An 18,437-nucleotide genomic window follows, 5' to 3' on the forward strand; every position below is an offset into this window, starting at 1 on the left:
CACAATAAATAACAGACCATTTTATGATTATTACTGATAAATCCATCATGTATTCGTCTGGCAAATGCGACCTCCGTAGGGCGCAGCATTGAACCACAGCCTATATTACAGAAACAAACTCTAGAATCTGTTTATTAACTATATAGGGAGGGTTAGGGAAGATTATGTTTATGAATGACTCTATTCAGATAACACATAAATAAGTCGATATCTAATGAAGAAATGTGCGTTTAATGCAAGGTACAAGTAAACACAAAGTACTTTTCATCCATTCAGAGAATGAGATTCATCAAAATCAAACATGTATAGCCACCTTGACCATTACACATACACAACCAGTTTGGAAGGGGTAAACAATGTAAATGTTAAATATATTTACAAAAGGCAAAAATAGACTGCGGTGAAAAAAAGAAGAGAGGGTGGTTCTCAAACAGGCTCCAAGTAAACTTCCATGGTGGCTGACTTAAAAATGTTTAAGTTAATTATAAAACTTAATTAAGTTAGCTAAAATAAGAACACACACACACACACACACACACAATCAAAATAAGCATCATTTTCCTTTAATACACATTGATGATATTAAAGTTCAAACTGTTCTTGAAACTTGTGGAAACACAAACTTAATCTTGATCAATTAAATATTTCAAGACTGCAAGTTTTTGATATTAAAATGAGGGTCTTCAAATTTTGAGAGTCAAAAAGTTTGAGAATCACTGGTCTATAGGTTTCAAGCTGCTTGCCGAATAACCCCAAAGCCTTTACTGTGGCTGTCTCTGCTGATTGATCTCTTCCAATGAATTTCATTTGAATTATTCAGGAGGACATAAAGGACACTAAAAATGTCAAGGAAATAGTCTCAGAAACTGCAAGCAAGTAAAGTATTTTAGAAGTACTTTTTTAAAAGCTATTTAATTGAACCCAGAAAATACACAACTTCTCTAATGACACTGAATCTAAATGTTTCACATTGTAATAAAACATCATTTGCAACTGTATAAAATCTGTCAATCTCTGAAATGGCACATTCTTGAACCTCTGTGATCAGAGATCCTCCAGTCTGGGCATGGAGGATAGAGGAGATGTGTGAAAATAACAGGCAGTCGGCCAACAGAGAGAATGAGATGAAGGAACATACTGACCCTTCAAAGATGGGACCAGCTTTTTAGTTCGATTAGTTCTTATTTCCAAGCTTGGACCAGGACCAAGTGTGCTAAAGCAGCAAGTATGACTTGCACAGTGTATGTGGAACTAAATGAAGAGTTCAGATGCAAAAGCCTCTAAGTGCCATTTGAAATTTTTATCAAGCTTGTATATTTAAGTTCAGTGATTTCACTTAAATGCCAATGATAATTACTTATTAATTGTTATTTAAGTGAAATTACTGAACTTAAATATACAAGTTTGATAAAAATCATCATTAAAGAAGAAAATTTCAAAAGGCATTTAGAGGCTTTTGCATCTGAACTCTTCAAATGTAAAAACAAGGACATACATTCATGGAAAAGACAGTGATGTCATCTTACTGGCAAACAAGTCCCTCAAGTGCTAAATGCATGAATGCATCAATTTAAAAACAAAGACATTAACTGGTGTGAGCTCAGTGAGTTATTTTCTGATGACTCTGTGATGTCCTGGTGACTTCAGAACTTCAGACTACAGCTTAACAAGGAAATCCATGTTAACTGCTTCTCTCTCTCATTAACCTTTATACAATCCCTGAGTTCTGCTTCCCTTAAGAAAAGACATTGGGGGCTTCATGTCATTGCTGGACATGCCTTTATATTACAAAACAAACCTTAAATACAAAAAGATGATATATCATCGCTAAATTAGCACAAAGCTCCAGTAGTCTTCAGGGTATAAAATCTTACACTACTGTTCAAAAGTTTGGGGTCAGTATGACTTTTAAAAAAAATTTATACTTTTATTTAGCAAGGATGCATAAAAAACATTACAATAATTACAGTTTTTACAGCAGCCTTGGTGAGCATAAAAGACATCTTTCAAAATCATTAAAAAACTCACTGACCACAAACTTTTGAACGGTAGTATATATATATATATATATAAAACATAGAGCACAACCAACAAACATTTAGATCTGATTGTGCAAAGCATAATCGTGAGACAACTGTTTGCTTCAGATAAAAATGAACCTAAAAATGGGGGCAAAAAATAGTGCTGGATTGTGACCCTCTGTAGGCGACACGGTGAATCTCTTATAAGGCGTTGGGGAGGTAAGAGGAGATCTCTGAAGTCTTTTCAGACTTTCTGAAGGTCAAAGTAAAATGTTATTGATAAGAAGTAGAAATTCAAGCATATGAAGTTCTGTGTTATTGACATGATATTCCATGAGGGATAGTATTTATGCACATGTGTGCTTTAGTGTTGTAGCCACAGGTTTTTGGTGATTTCTAGCATGTGAACAATCATGACTGAATGCTTGAGCTGAACTATGAGATCACTGAATCAAGTTTGACCAAAGGAAAAAACTGCAGTGTCTGAGCTAAGGTCGACTCACTGGTGTTCTACTCTGACGGCAAACATTCTGCTACAAGGCTCCAAATCTGTAAGTACACTACCATTCAAAAGATTGGGGTTGCTAAGATTTTTTTTAAATCTGAACAAAAATGCAGTAAATCAGTAATATTGTGAAATAGAATAGTGAAATATCATCACTGTTTTTAATAACTGTTGTCTATTGTAATATATTTAAAAATGTCATTTATTCCTGTGATGGCAAAGCTGTATTTTCAGTCTTCAGTGTCACATGATCCTTTAGAAATCATTCAAATATGCTGATTTGCTGCGCAAGAAACACTTATTATCAATGTTGAAAACAGTTGTGCTGCTTTATATTTTTTTCATTAAATTCTAGAACAGCATTTATTAGAAATTTTTGTAACAATGTAAGTCTTTATAGTCACTTTTGATCAATGCAATGCATCCTTGCTGAATAAAATATCAATTTCTTTAAAATACAAACAAATTCTAACCAACCCCAAACTTTTGAGCGATACTGTATGTTTACATGCACTTCAATTTCAGTCCGAATAAAGCAATATTTTTTCTTTTTCAAATGTCAGTAAACGCCTTAGCCTGACTGAAATAATACCAGTCTGTTTTTTGCAAAGTCAGACTAACAGACCCGGGCGTGACTGTATTTCGTCCAGCATGTATACACACTATTCAGACTACAATTAGGTCTTGTGACACTTTCCAAAAAACAGAAGTGAAACTCAACATGTATAATCCTTCAAATATTTGGATTCAAATTGTGTTATATATACAGTCAGATGAAGTCTGTAGCTCGACTATGCAAAAAGCTTCATAATTACTGCGCATGTAAACGTACTTTATGACTCTGGATGGAAGGCTGTTGGTTGAACCTGGTAAGGCTCACTGTGTTGGCACAAAATCAGAATAGGGAGGCTGATAAAGGCTTCTCAGTGCACTAACAGAATCTCATCATCCTCTTCCTCACAAGTTGTGAGTCTGCAAAGCCTGACACAGTCATCAGGAACATCTTCCGTTCCTGATGGTTTCCTGGAGTGTCCATGACCATCTGTGAGCGAGTCTGTGTGTGGTTTTCTGAATGTAGGAAAGCTCCTCTGCTCCTCAGACTGACCGCTGGAGGACGTGGGTGATTCGGGGGAAGAAAGTGGCGAGATGCCCACAGAGGTGTAGCGTAGGAGAGAGACTCCTCTGAGCTCTGCAGCCAGTTCCTGCACCAGCCGTCTGGAGGATCTCGACCGGCTCGTTCTGCGCTTGGGGCTGTCGGGGGGTCCAGGGGGACTATCGGCATCTTTATGTTTTGGGGAAATGCCCCGTTTGGATCTCGCTCTCATCCCCTCTGAACTTCTGTCATCTTCATCATCTTCCTCCTCCAGGGTGTCAGAGGTGGAGCGGGGCGAGCTGGGCGAGGGCAGAGAGAGAGGAGAGGCCGGAGACTCCCTGTCAGGAAGGCAAAGGGCCTCAGTGTGAGCCTGCAGTGCCAACCCCAGCGCCACCGTCGAACAGGACGGCGGAGTCTGTACCGCACTCTCTCGCGACTCCTCGCTGCCATCGTCCGCTGTGTTGTAGCTGTAGAGGCTCAGATCGAGGTGTGCGTTTGTGTGAGTGTGACCCGGAGGCGTGAGGAGAGGGATCTGACCACGTAACCGAGAGCCACGATGGAACAGGCGATTCCACAGACGACCAAGACGCCGCCGTGACGAGGAACGGCGAGAGGAGTGACGGCGAATCTGCCTCCGCATAGCCGAACGCAGATTCTGGAGGACAGATGCCTGGGAGAGGACAGAAAATAGAGAACTGACTCTATCAAATAACTGTCAGTCATTCAGTTGGACTCTCTACAGTTACTATGGTTCGCCTTATTAATCACCTGATGCAAACTCCCGTACTCGCCCACAGGCCGTTGAATAATTAAAAAATAAGGCTTACCACAGCTCAAGACATTTGTTTTATGTTCTTAAATACACTTGTGTGAGTGGAACTAATTTCTAACGCACCTTATCTTAAGCTTAATGCAAATTTGTAGACCTAAAAATATGCAGTCCGTTAAAAAATGGCAATTGGCTTTTCAGTTGAGAACTATTTTCTCAGAAACAAAAAGTGATCATGGAGAAAGAATCAGACAATAGATAAAAAGTTATTTATTGGGAAAAACATGGAAATTGTTTGTAATTTTTATCATATTGTTTGCCATGTTTGTTTGCTCAGTGTCTTTGTGGGTTTTGTGGAATCAAAATTTAACTGACAAGTATAATTGACTAAATTACAATGCAGACAAACAGGTAAAGTCATTCTGAGAAATTAAGCTTTTTCATTTTAGGTCTAAAACTGTATTCAATATACAGTATATATCATATCATAAAAAGGGACTGAAATCTATTTCTTCATTCAAGCCAGGGTATATTACGGCCTGTAACTTGTATATATAAAAAGTTTCTCTCTGTAAAAGTAATTTTAATCGGTCACCAGCCCGATATTCTTTTTAATCGTTTCTAAAGCCTCAACCATTTGGCCTTCTGGATTACTGTTGTGCACAAATGTTTTGCCATAGGGTAATTTAAAAGAGCTTTTCTAATTGCATTCTTATGCTCCGATTCTATGTTTTTGAGATATCTCTTGGTCCGGCCTACATAAAAGCATCCACATTTGCATGATAGCCTATGTACCACAAAAGTGGTGTTGGAATTAATGAATGCCTTTACGCTGTCCCTTTTATCCGTCTTGAAATTACAGAATTCTTGGCATTCTTTAATACTAGAACAATGATTGCAAGACCCACATCTATAAGTGCCTTTCAATTGTCTGTTAAGCCAAGTAGTCTGTTTTATGGCAGGAAGATGACTAGATACTAGCCTATCCCGTAAAGTTGGAGCCCTCTTGAAACTTATTTTTGGAGAAGCAAAAAACACTTCACTTAGAACAGGATCACTCCTATTTATGGGATTGGCCAAAGAGCTATATTCTGTCACAAAATAGGCCTGATTCTGTAAACAGGATTGTTTTGTCTTCTTCTGAAATAGCTCTGATCTAGGAATTATAAGCATTTTGTACAGTTTTTGCATGATAGCCCCTCTCTAAAAATCAGTTGGACAGGACTATAGCTTGCACTTCATATTCATTATCGGTATCACAAATCCGTCTAAGATGTTGAAACTGGCCAAAGGGTATATTGTTTTTTAGCCAATTTGGATGGTAACTATCTGCTTTTAACACAGTGTTCCTGTGGTTTCATGATATACAGTAGTATGGAGTTTGCCTCTAGAAAATTAACAGTCGTTCTGGAATGTTCCATGCACAATTTTATATTCCTATCATAATCAATCTGCAAATCTTTTTAAACTTTCAGAGAAGACATTGTCTAGCCATTGTTCAAACTTTGTCATTCTTTTCTGGTTAAAAATGACACTTATTTAAATTTATTTTAATTTCAGCTAATTTAAAATCAAATTTGAATTGCAATCCTGTATATCACTTCAATTCAAATGTCATAATCACACACCTGTGTGGGGTTGTAGACTGGAAAGTCATCCACAGGAGGTATGAGACCTTGAGCTATCAGTTGACCATAGGAGGGCGGAGCCTCCCTCTGAACAAACTCCGCCTCTAGTCGGGTCATCTGGGTTTCAAAAGCTCTAATGAGAAAGAGGAAAATACAAATACTTTTTAAAAAGAGAAGCTACTAAACACATGCAGGCAGGGTATCTCTCTAGAATCTTCAGGCGCTGTTAACCAGCGGTACTCTGACAGTTTGATGAAGTGCATGTATTTTGGGTGCTGCTGAGTCTTTACAAGGCTAACTAGAGAAACACAGCACATCACCCCACAAAGCAACAAATGGGCTGTTACTGGAGATACAATTTTGTTTAAAGTGCAACAAGAGAGTCATCCTTCACTTCACTTCATTTCTTTCTCTCATTGGGACCAACTTGTACTTTTCTAACTTTCAGCAAAAACGAATTTCTGTTTCTCACTAATTGTGTGTGTCTAAGCAGACAAAATGAACTGAACTACAGTGTGAATCCATTTAGCACCACTTAAAAGAAAAGAAGGAATAGGCTAAGGATTGACGTTCTTAACGTTTTCCAATGTTTTTTTATTTTCATTTCTAAACATCATTACAAAAAGACAGTTTTTTTTTAATATAGACAGCCATTCAAAAGTTTGAGGTTAATAAGTCCAAATGGACCCGCATGGAAAATGAATGGGAAATTGGCAAAAATGTGAAAATACTGAGTTTTTTTGTGCGTACAATCTACAAATCAGCCACTATCTTGAAAAAAAGCACACAACAGTGAAGGGGTGAATCTATAAAACATAAAGAGTGCCAAACAGACACATCCAGACACACACACACACACACACACACACACACGCAAACACACTTTTAAACACAAACGCACCAAAAAATTTAGATTATATTCTATTATGTTCAATGGGGGGAAATTTTGTCATAATTATTTCATAAATACTAATTATAATTTTTTTTTTAAATTTACTCAAAACACCAAAAAAGAAAAGAAAAAATATTATAAAAAACGAGTAAAAAAAAATGAACCAAACACCCCAAGTGTGACTTTAAAACGAACAACCCCAGAGGGTTAAATATTAAGCAGCACTACTGTTTTCAACATTGATAATAATAAGAAATGTTTCTCAAGCAGAAAATCAGCATATTATATTAATTTATGAAGGATCATGTGACACTGAAGACTGGAGTAATGATGCTGAAAATTCAGTTTTGCCATTACATTAATAAATTACATTTTAAAATAAAAATATTTTGAATTGTAATAATACAACACAATATTACTGTATTGTAATCAAATAAATGCAGCCTAAATGAGTTCTTTCAAAAACATATATTTAAATATTCAAGCAAAAACTGAATCCACTCAGAAAAAAGAAAATTGCTTAATTTTGATTATCAAATAGATAGATCTTGACAAAAAATACAGATAAAAAAAAAGAATCTAGGAATCACCGTGCATTTCCTGACTTATTTGGCTATATGTTTAAATGCATACAGGAAACAGATGGAAACGACCTCACCTGTACTCTCTTGTCCTGAGCGAATAGAGTTTAAAGGCACAACCCAGTGCAATGACCAGCAGCAGCCCGCAGACCAAGCTGCCAATCAGAGCTGCTGTAATGACCTTCCTGGGCACGGACGCCAGACAGTCTCTCTCATCACTGCCGTCGAGACAGTCCTCTTGCCCGTCGCACCGCCACGTCTCGAAGATGCACAAGTTGGTTCCGCAGTGGAAGTTTCCAGGCTGGCAGTCAAAACAGTTTTTCTCATCCGAGCCGTCGGGGCATTTCTTCTGGTTGTTACACCTCTCAGAAGCCGAGTAACACGCCCCGCTGCCACCCGCGCAGGGATACTCTCCTGGCTGGCACAAGGGGCAGTCCTCCTCATCTCGTCCCCCAGGACAATGCCAGTAGCCATCACAGCGCTGCAGCTCAGAGTAACAGCCCTCGTCTGTGCCACATGGATGCTCACCTGGAAAGCAGTATCCCTTAACCTGCAGAGAGAGGGGTGGAGGTTAAACACCATAAGTGTCACAGTGTCATAAACTGTAATACAACTCAAATTATTTAACAGTTTTGCTTATGGATATCTAGTTAAAGCTGCATTGTGGAACATTGGCCTCTCTATCACCATTTGTGGTTAAAACATTTAACTGCAGGTTACTTGTGGAGTTTTTTTAAACCTTGAATTCCCTGCCAAATTTCACCCAACCACTTAAAATACATTTTCCTATTTTAAAAACATATTTTTTTAACTGATTATATTTGGGGTTGATAGACTTTTTAAAAAATGTTTTTGAAAGAAGTCTCTTATGCTGACCAAGCCTGCATTCATTAGATCAAAACATAAATATTTTAAAATATTACAATTTAAAATAACTGTTTTAATATACTACAAAATGTATTCATGTGATGGTTTTAGGCAGTCATTAACTCTAGTTTTTAGTGTCACATGAGCCTTCAGAAATCATTCTAATATGCTGATTTGCTGCTCTACAGTTAAACAGTTGTGCTGCTTAAAATCTTTGAGGAAATCAGAATATAATTTTACAGGATTTTTGATAAATAAAGTTCAAAAGAACAAACTTAAAACTGTTTCAAACATCAAGCTTTTATAACTACTTAAAACATAAACTAATTCCAACTTCAAGTTTTTTATACTACTACATACGTATGTTTGCCTTGACTTTTTTTTTTTTACAATATTTTGAAATCAAAATTTTTTGTAACATTGTCAGTGTCTTTACTTGACTCCTTGCTGAAATACAATAATAACTTCTGTGCCTCAAACGCTAAATAGCTGTAGGATTACACATTTATTTAAATGTTATAGGTTCCAATAGTATTTTAACTGAGTCTAGTAGACTGAATTTAGCATTTCATGTATAAATAAGCAAGAGATTCTGCCAGTCCTGGTCAGATTATTGAGACTCTTTGTCTTTAATGGCTCTGGGTTTGAATAGTTATGCTGACTGGATTAGGATTGGTCTCACTCTCAGGCTAAGGCCCCGTCCACACTACTGCGTTTTCGTTAAAAACGGACAATTAAAACGAATACGATCTCCGTCCACACCAGCGTTTTATCTGCGTATTAGAAATGATCTCCGTCCACATTAAAACGACTGGAAACACGGATCACGTGACCATTCACCAACACTGGGCATGCGCGTGTCGGTGTAAACAGTGATTGACGAATCAGGGAAGGCCACGTCATGACTGATAACACCCAATCATGGAGCCAAGCGTCAGCCCCTGCGTCAGCGTTTCTGAAGTCCTATGTTTTGTCTCGTCCACACTAAAACGCCCTCCGGAGATTCAAAACGCAAAACGGAGCTGCAGCGTTTCTAAACTTCTCCGTTTTAGGTCTTCGTTTTTCCCGTTTTAGTCTGGACGGGAGGTGCAAACGTAGCAAAAGGTCTCCGTTTTTAAACGAAAACGCAGTAGTGAGCAGGTTCCTAAACCTGTATACTTCATTTACATTCTTTGTTTCAGAGTGTCTCCCCCTCGATGTCACTCCCCGCAATTAAGCTGATGAGATCAGGGCTGGGGAATTTCCGGTAACGAGCTGAATCCTGTGCTTCATTAACATGCTTTGTTTCAGCGTGTCTCCGCCTTTATGTAACTCCTCCCCCTTGTAAGGTATACAAACAGTCTGTATTTTAGTTTAGTCAGACTTGGCTAAGATTTTTGGATGAAGCAGACTACAGCAATGCAACAGCAATAAAGAATCCTGCTTAAAAGAGTCTCCTGGTCTTCGCTTCTGAGTTTTCAAACACTTTAGAAGAAAAAGTTCACAACACATCATTCAAAGACTTGTTGCCATTAGATAAACTTGGACAATATTAGAGATTATTTCATCCTAAAAGGCACTTGTTCTATCAACCACTGTAAAAACGACTTTGTTTCTAGGTGGAGTATCTGTGCCCTTACACCCAGAAGTTGCATTTAGCCAAACAACAATAAGATTAGAGCTTGTCAGATGGAGGACGTTTTGTGAATTTGTGTGCTGTAAGTGAATGGACTGTGGTATGAGGCTAAGACAATACAGAAAGACCAGACAATTCTACACTGCACTGATGCAAATTATTCCAACAACACAGAAAATGTCAATGAAAAATGGAGAGCATAATTCATCAGCAGGAAGCATACAAATGATCATTAGCATCACAGGGAATAAGAGACCTGGTAGGTGGCATTGAATCCATGTCCAGGACTGTGTGGTTTAGCGTGGTAGAAGACGCTCATCTGTCCCTGGGAGGATTCAAGCAGAGCTCGTCTGTGGTTATTATGGTGAGAAAGACTCTGCAGAAGGCGTTCTGCACGCTCTCCCAAACCATCGTAAACACGCACAGAGTCTCCCACACCCAGCTGTAGGTCCACCTGCAGCACCAGCGGCTTTGGGTCCTGAAGCAAAAACAGTAAGTGATTTGATTCCAGACTGGCAAAAAAAGTGACTGGGAGAATTTTTCTTACATACAGAATATTTCTTGAAATCAGAAGAAAAGTATGATTTTAGAAATAGAACTACATGTTGTTTGGGTAGCAACATTGTTTTGAAACAATGCCTATGGTAATTTCCCTTAAATGTAAAATGACCTTAAAAAGCATAAGATTTTAACAACTTTAAGTTACCCATGTACACAAATAAAAACAGTAAATGAAACTTCATAATTGCAATCATTCAATGTCATAAAATGTCACAAATTTTGCAGAAAAGCAACTCAAAATAAGAATGACTGAGATTCTCATCATACTTGTGTGTCCAGGAACCACGTGCAGTGAAGATCTGTGCCGCTGCTCCTGTTTGGACGGAAAAAATCAGGTGAGGCAAACGTCCCGTAGAAGTTGACTAAGCGTTTTCCACAGGAAGTGTCGGGGCAGTGGGATTCGTCAGATCCGTCAGGGCAGTCCCGGGCTCCGTTACAGCGCAGAGACACCGGCAGACAGCGGGTATATTGGATATCAGAGCACTGCAAGGTGCCTGGCGGACACAGACTCACCCGGGCGGATGTGGGTGGGGCGGCACAGATCCTTTCATCTGTATTGTCTCCGCACTCATCCAATCCATTACAGTGCCAGGAACGTGGAATGCACTTACCATTTCCACATAAATATTCATCGTTCTCACAACTACTCTGACCCAGTCGACCTAACGAGAGGAAAAAAAAAAGACAAAAGAGAAGAAGAGATTTGAGTCATTTGCACACGTAAACAGTGACACTGTTGAAAAAAGATAATCAAATCTACCCACTCTGCAGATGGTGTTTGCCTGGTGACAGCTTAACAAACACAACCGTTCAGCATTATTGATTGAACTGCACCTCTAAACACAAACACAGCATTCCCCCCCCCCCACACACAAACTCACACACTCAATGACATGCACACATACCCTGTGGAGTTGAGTAATGACATCCCATTATCTCCTTCATCTTCACTAGCTACATATTAGATCTAATAAACAGTGGAGATCTATCTAAAACACACTGAAAGTAGTGCTATCCAAATATGCACATCAATTTTCATAGTACATTATGTAACATTAGCGTTTCATCGCGGCTCTATGGCCATATATTCTATTGATCTGCTAAGCCTGCATTTGCCTGGTCAATCTGTGCCTACAGTAAATCTATATGCTGTGGAAAGAGTCTTCGTGATTTAACTGCTTTCTAATGCAGGAACAGAACTAAATCTGATGAAATATTTCAAACTCCACAGAAAATGAATAAAGTATAATATAACTATGCCAAATCATTTTGTATTAAACCCTAGAACACAAAAGGATAATATGGCATCACCAATTTTTCTGAACACTGATTGAAGATTTCAATTTTAAAGTAATAGTTCACACACACACATTTTTTTAACATTTGTTTGCAGTGGAATAATGCACAGAAATTAGTGTTCAGTAAGATTTTTTGTTTGTTTAATAAAGATTGTTTTTGCAAGGATGCATTAAAACAGTAAAGACAGTATGTTACATTACAAATTCTCTTACATTTTACATTACATTACATTTACAATACATTACATTTCGGTTTCAAATAAAACTTGTATTCAATTCATCAAAGGAAAAGAAAAAAGTTTCATAGTTTAAAAAAAAATATTAAGCATTTCTTCTATCAGCATATTAGAATGATTTCTGAAGGATCATGTGACTTGAGTAATAATGCTGAAAAAGAGTTTTGCCATCAAAGGAATAAATTACATTTTAAAATATAGTACAATATAAATGAATTATTTATACTGTAATAATACTTCACAAAATTACGGTTTGTTTATACTCTATTTTTGATCCGTTGCATGAAAAAAATTGTAGCGACCTGAAACTGTTGACATTTGGGAAGTTTTGAATGCAGACACTCATAACACATGCACAAGACACATAATAACCAATAACATGACACCAGATTTGAATGTGCATGACAATAAATTAAATTTGTGTTGACAGCCAGTAGAAAGAAATATAGAAAATAAAAATATTACAGTTTTAAAAACATGAAATATAGGGCACGAGTTGCATTAACTACTTTTATTGTATATAGCACACCACATACACACACACACACACACACACACACATATATATATATATATATACACACACACACATATATATATATATATATATATAAACATTTCATGCTATGTTTATGTTTCATAGAAGCAAAAGAGTTATATGGATTTGGACCAAAATAAGAAAGTAAATCATGAGATGTTTGAGTGAATTATTCTTTGAATGGGCTCTAATGGAACATATGCACACTCTAAACTCACTCACCTCGTATATAAGACAGTCTGAAGCCCTGTGCCTGTCCCGAGCTGTTGGCCTGAGAGTGGAAATAGACCCAGACTCGTCCTCTGGAGGAGATGAAGGGAGGAGGAAGAACTGAGCCACAGAACCGATACTCAGCTTTCCATGTGGGGCCGAGCAGCAGCCAGTCCCCCCTGCAGTCCCCCGTGTCCTCCACGTCAAAGCTGTGAAAACTGGACACAGTGAACACATGGTGCTTAATGTATGCGATGGAATCTCTACTGCTTCACTCACTTTAAATGTACAATAATTTACAATAACACTTCTAGAACAATATCATCAAAAGTATGAGAGCCACAATAAATGAGTTTACATTTACATTTAGCTGACGCTTTTATCCAAAGCGAATTACAATTGCTATGTATGTCAGAGGTCGCACGCCTCTGAAGCAACTAGGGGTTAAGTGTCTTGCTCATGGACACATTGGTGTCTCGCAGTGGATTCTTACTTTGCAGCATGTCCCCATCACATTTGTTTTATTGAATAAGACATTAGACATTTTTTTTTAAAATTGGAAATTGAATAAATTGTAATTCTCATGCATTAATTTTCCGCCTAACTGAAACCACCCTAATATTTGTCAGAGATACCAAAGAGTGAGAGATCATAAGCAAAAGAGAGAACACACACACACACACACACAAGACTGAGAGAAAATCATCATCCAGTACCATTAAAGAAGAACGGGCCTTTTGCAGACAAAAACTTGACAATGTTTACAGAAACATCTATTGCCCTGTTATTTTTCTTCTCTCTTTCTCCTGCACACTCTCTCCAAATCCTCCAATACTTTCCAAGTCTGAATATTTCAGACAGGACTCAACAATAAGGATGGACCTGATGACCTGGGGCCAGTGTGCCAGAGAGTTTTGTTGTCAGTGTCATATATTTGGTGATCATAAACAAGTGTTTCTATCTCCCACAAACTTAAAACTTTATTTTTCTGTGATATATTAGCCATTGTTGTGAAAACTGCTGATGTTTGTCTTGCTGACACAGGCGAGGCTGTGTCGAAATTGAAACAATGACTATTGATAGACTCAGAAATAGTTGAAAATTACCATCAGTTTCCTTTTCAGCAATCATAAAATGTACATTCAAATATGAATAAATTATTATATACTTAAAAAAAGAAAGAAAATGAACAATTTTTACACTGGGACTAGAGAAAATGTCAACAGCCAACAGACAAAAGTGATGGGTTCAGATTTTCTATATGCTAATCTGTCTGAGGCAATGTGAGAAATCTGTTTGATAGCATACACCTCTACTAGAATGGATTAAAGGAAATTATCAGAACTATTATCCTTTTCCACCTAAGGGTTTCCTCCAAGAACAGATCTCTGAGGAGAATTGGGGGATGACGTCATGCTTTAAATCATTACATTAAAGTAGAGTCAAAGCCCAAACACGCACACACAGCAGTGGTACGAGAGGCGAGAAAAAGTGCATTATAAAATCCCTGGAGTCAGCTCAAGCAATACAGCAGTAGGCACTTTCAAACGAAAGACTGCGCAGACCACTCACAGAATACATGCTGCGCACTTGCAAACAAGCTCATAAACATTAAAAAGCACAAAACAGTTAATTAGTTCGAAAGAAACCTTACATTGTTTTTGGTCTGGAAAATATCATACATTCAATTGACTAGTAAAAGCTGTTAAAGGGCCCCAACAACCTCGTCATGACAATTTGTTGTTAATGAACAATAGAATTTCTTGCAGAGAGTGGGAATGCTAGTTCGCAAAACATTTCCAATATCAAGATCCCATGGACAGGACAGCTGCTGAACAGGCACTATAATCTTGTAATGTATCATGTTAATAGGAATGAACAAGACACTGCTCATATAATCACCACAGCGAGAGTCTGCTTGTGTGCGTCTACCTTATTGTGATCACATCTCCACGGCTTCCCTGTATATTCCAGCTGCAATTCACTCCGGCCGGGTAGTTGAGGGGCCATGATGGGCTATAGATCACTCCTCTCCTCTCAGTGTGTAACTCCACCTTACCGCCACAGGCAGCTGAGGAACACACACAGAAGACATGGGCATTGTTTGTGTGTGACCACAGCTGTCACGCTGTGATTGAGATGGCATCAACACATCACATCAGCCTTTATGGATTCCTGAGTGCATGGTAGGTACCTTTATATATGATTTATAAATTGAATTTGATCCACTCACTCAAGGAGGATCAGAGAGACACACAATACTCAATTTAGCGTGGAAGTATGCGAGTGTGTGCTCATGATTACCCATTCGGACAGAAACACAACAGGACAAGGAAGAACTAGACCAGGAAGAAACAAAAAACAACAAAAAGTGCGAAATGAGAAGTTTGCATTTAATTTATTATCAGTAGTAATAGTAAAAAAAAAATAAAAAAAAAAAACTTGAATTCTTAGTAATTTTTCATTACTTTTTTTTTATAAAATTGTATACAATATATATAAATATAAATGATTATTAATAATACTCATTTATTTAGGGCTGAACATAAAAACAACAAAATTTCTCAATAATGTTTCATGACTCTTATCAGTAATATAAATCACAATATTAAAATTGCCTTATATGTCCTCCTTTGGTGTGCAGTAAGATCCCTGTATATAAACGGCAACACATGTCGTGATATATAACTCTATCATCATCACATCCCCAACACTTGTTCATTACCCTGCAGGGTAAACGGCCATCTCTCATACACACCCAACGTTAGTTTCTACTCTACATAATATGATGATGTCTAGGTGCGGTTGAATGCCCAGAAGCTAACACTGTTATTTGTTTGTGTGAGAGAACAGGAACGAGATCAGGGGAATCCCTGCAATATAAGCACAAATCATTTCTGAGTATTTTTAGATGTTGAGTCTCAAGGCTCATGATCACCTCACTGACATACTTTTTACATCCCCAGATACAAAGAGCACACATAACCTGAACTCAGATCAGTCTAACCTATATTCTTTCTGCATCTTGTGGCTGCTTAAAATGACTTTTCTGCTTTGTTTCTCTCCTCCAAAATGACATTCAAGCAAATAACCTCTACACATAGCCTATAAATGAGAATATTTTGTTTTTTTTTGTGATTTTTACATTTTTTTCTTTCTTTTTTTTCTCAGAACTATTGCAAACTGTAATAGTAAATGAACATCCTTTTTGTCTTCATCTCCCAGAGAGAACATCCTCTAAAAGGAAAATGTGTCAATATCAGTGATACACAGATTTAGAAGGAAAAAAGATGCCTGGACATGGAATATCTGAAGTCAAAGAGAACGGTTTATGTGCATGGATGAGAATAATAAAGAAAGAGAGAAGAAAGTCCCTTTGTCTGTCTGTGTGTGAGATGAAGAGCTCTAGGTGTCACTGGTGCTATCGACACACCCCCACCCCCAACCAAACCCTCTTTTGTCACCACCCCTTCACTGGATACCACCACCTCCGAAAAACAAAAAACCCAACCAAAAAAAAAAACCAAACAGACATTCGTCCTCGTTCTGTGCTTCTGTCTCTGATATGAGAAGATCTGCTAGGGTAAAAGCAGATGTCTCTTTCTCACATATTCTCTCTCTTCTAGCTGTGATTGTTTGTTGAGCATTTAGCTGACATCAACAGATCATGTGTTTTAAGCAAGCTAAGTGCTGTCTAGGAATAGATTGAGGGTGAGATCAGATCCTCAATACTTGGCAGACTGTGATTGCTTAGCTTTAGTCTAGTTGTGGACACAAGAATGTACCACCCATAAAACTGATGCTCAGAATGCTGATGAAGTAGAAAAAGTCACTGTGCACTAGTCATCACTATGTTATCAGATTATCATAATAGTATTCGAAAATATATATTTTTCTCTACAAGCCAGCCGGTTTGGTGGTTTGTTGGACTTAGGTGCTGGCCTGGGAGATGCTGGTGCGCAGCAGGTTTAAATGGTCTCTCAGTTTGACCTTATGAAAAGTGTCCCAAACCCCATTTAAACCTAACAAACAGACCAGACTGAGTAGCAAAGCATTTTAAAAGAGTTGAAACTGTTTTTTTCAATTACGTGGTAACCGATATGTGGAGTCAATAACAATAAGGTGTGTGGAACTGCACGTAAACAACTTAATTTGACTTTTATCCACGAAAGACAGCACAATAACACACATTTGTCAAAACAATTCACAATCTGCCAGTCGGTCTTCGAATATATCAGACTAATGCCGCCGTGTTTATAACTGTCATGGCAACAAGCCAAACGCTGATCTGTCCTCCTGGATTTTCCCTCTATGAATGCTGCAACACCTGCGCGCGCCGCTTAACCTTTCTTTGTCATCATAGGTGCCATTCCCATACTTCAACCTATAAATCACCTGCGTCAGGTCTTGAGTAAAATAATATTTAATACCATTCCGACACGTAGGTGAAAAAGGTCAAATGTAATCAAAAGTAATTAGACCTTCTGATGTAAATATACCGCACACCGCACTCTTTTGTTCTATACAATATAACAATGATATGTGACAAGATCACAATCCCTAAAAAGTCCACTTACCCACACAGACCCAAGCCCAACGCAGACAAATCCATTTCATAAGGTACAGCCGAATCGAACCTATTCTCTCCATCATCACCACCGTCATCTTCTTGTTGTTCACAGCTCAAGTCATTTCCTGATATAATCCAAATCCATATATATATATTTTACCACGTATCTCATGTCGGTTTCACGCTTACTGTCGATTTAACTTCTTGCGCGAGCATCAAAAGCGGCGTTTCTCCCTGTTTTCGAGCGAAACCTCTTGCGCTGTATGGAGGGAACGGCAGAGACCTTCAGGGGAGAGACGGGATTGGAGGTTCAGTGGGGACCACATAGGATAGGACACACACTGATTCTTGAGGCGAACATTAAATCTTTGACGTTTATTTATCACTATCTTATCTTTGCATCATATATGCAGGAGTAATATCGGTTCACTACTTCTAAAGTGGTACTTTGTGCCACATTGTCAATTAGCCCCTGTAATAACAAGCCCTGATGCAGGGTGAAGTAATCGCGGCAATGCAGCTCAGTGGACTCTTGTCCGTCACAGACTAACGTTACCGAGCGCATCTCATGCGAAACAACACTGTCTGAGATCAATATTACAACACCAAGATAAAATGCTGGAGATCTAACGCTAAACGGCAAAATGTTTAACTGAAATGAAACGTTAAGGTCTTAAGAATCGACTGAGGGCACTCTTGTAAGACATTCTGCTGTAATTAGGCTAATCATGTACACTGACATTTTTCCTGAAATTTGCCTTGGTTTGTTTTCATGGTGTTTTTCTGGGGGAGACTCACTCGCCAGCTGTGGTCTGTGGCAGTGAAAGCCTGCACTCTCCTGGACGGAGGGATGCATCGTTGCAAAGCATGGCGTGCGCACCATTTTATTATTTACATGCTGCCGAACAATACCACATCATTTAAGAGGCATTTTAAATATTTCTGCACGGATTGGTTTTAAAATACAAAGGATTTGGCTCTGCTTCTGAAACGTACATACGACTTGAATGTTTTGGCATATATTTACAGTTTCATTAGTCTATTTTAAATGTT

General features: G+C 38.1%; 1 protein-coding gene across 1 annotated transcript; it reads right to left on the bottom strand.

The window, feature by feature from the left end:
• Positions 1–210: 210 nt before the first annotated feature.
• lrp3 (low density lipoprotein receptor-related protein 3) lies at positions 211–18,189 on the bottom strand. The gene is made up of 8 exons (XM_039657466.2): positions 17,392–18,189; positions 14,747–14,885; positions 12,827–13,032; positions 10,800–11,194; positions 10,228–10,449; positions 7,567–8,039; positions 6,017–6,149; positions 211–4,289 (listed from the first exon to the last, which is right to left on the bottom strand). The coding sequence occupies exons 1-8, from the start codon at positions 17,477–17,479 to the stop codon at positions 3,450–3,452; spliced, it is 2,496 nt and encodes an 831-aa protein (XP_039513400.2). The 5' UTR covers positions 17,480–18,189; the 3' UTR covers positions 211–3,449.
• Positions 18,190–18,437: the final 248 nt, after the last annotated feature.

Source organism: Pimephales promelas, chromosome 1 (assembly GCF_988280905.1).
Source record: "Pimephales promelas chromosome 1, fPimPro1.hap1.1, whole genome shotgun sequence".
Classification (NCBI taxonomy): Eukaryota; Metazoa; Chordata; class Actinopteri; order Cypriniformes; family Leuciscidae; genus Pimephales; species Pimephales promelas.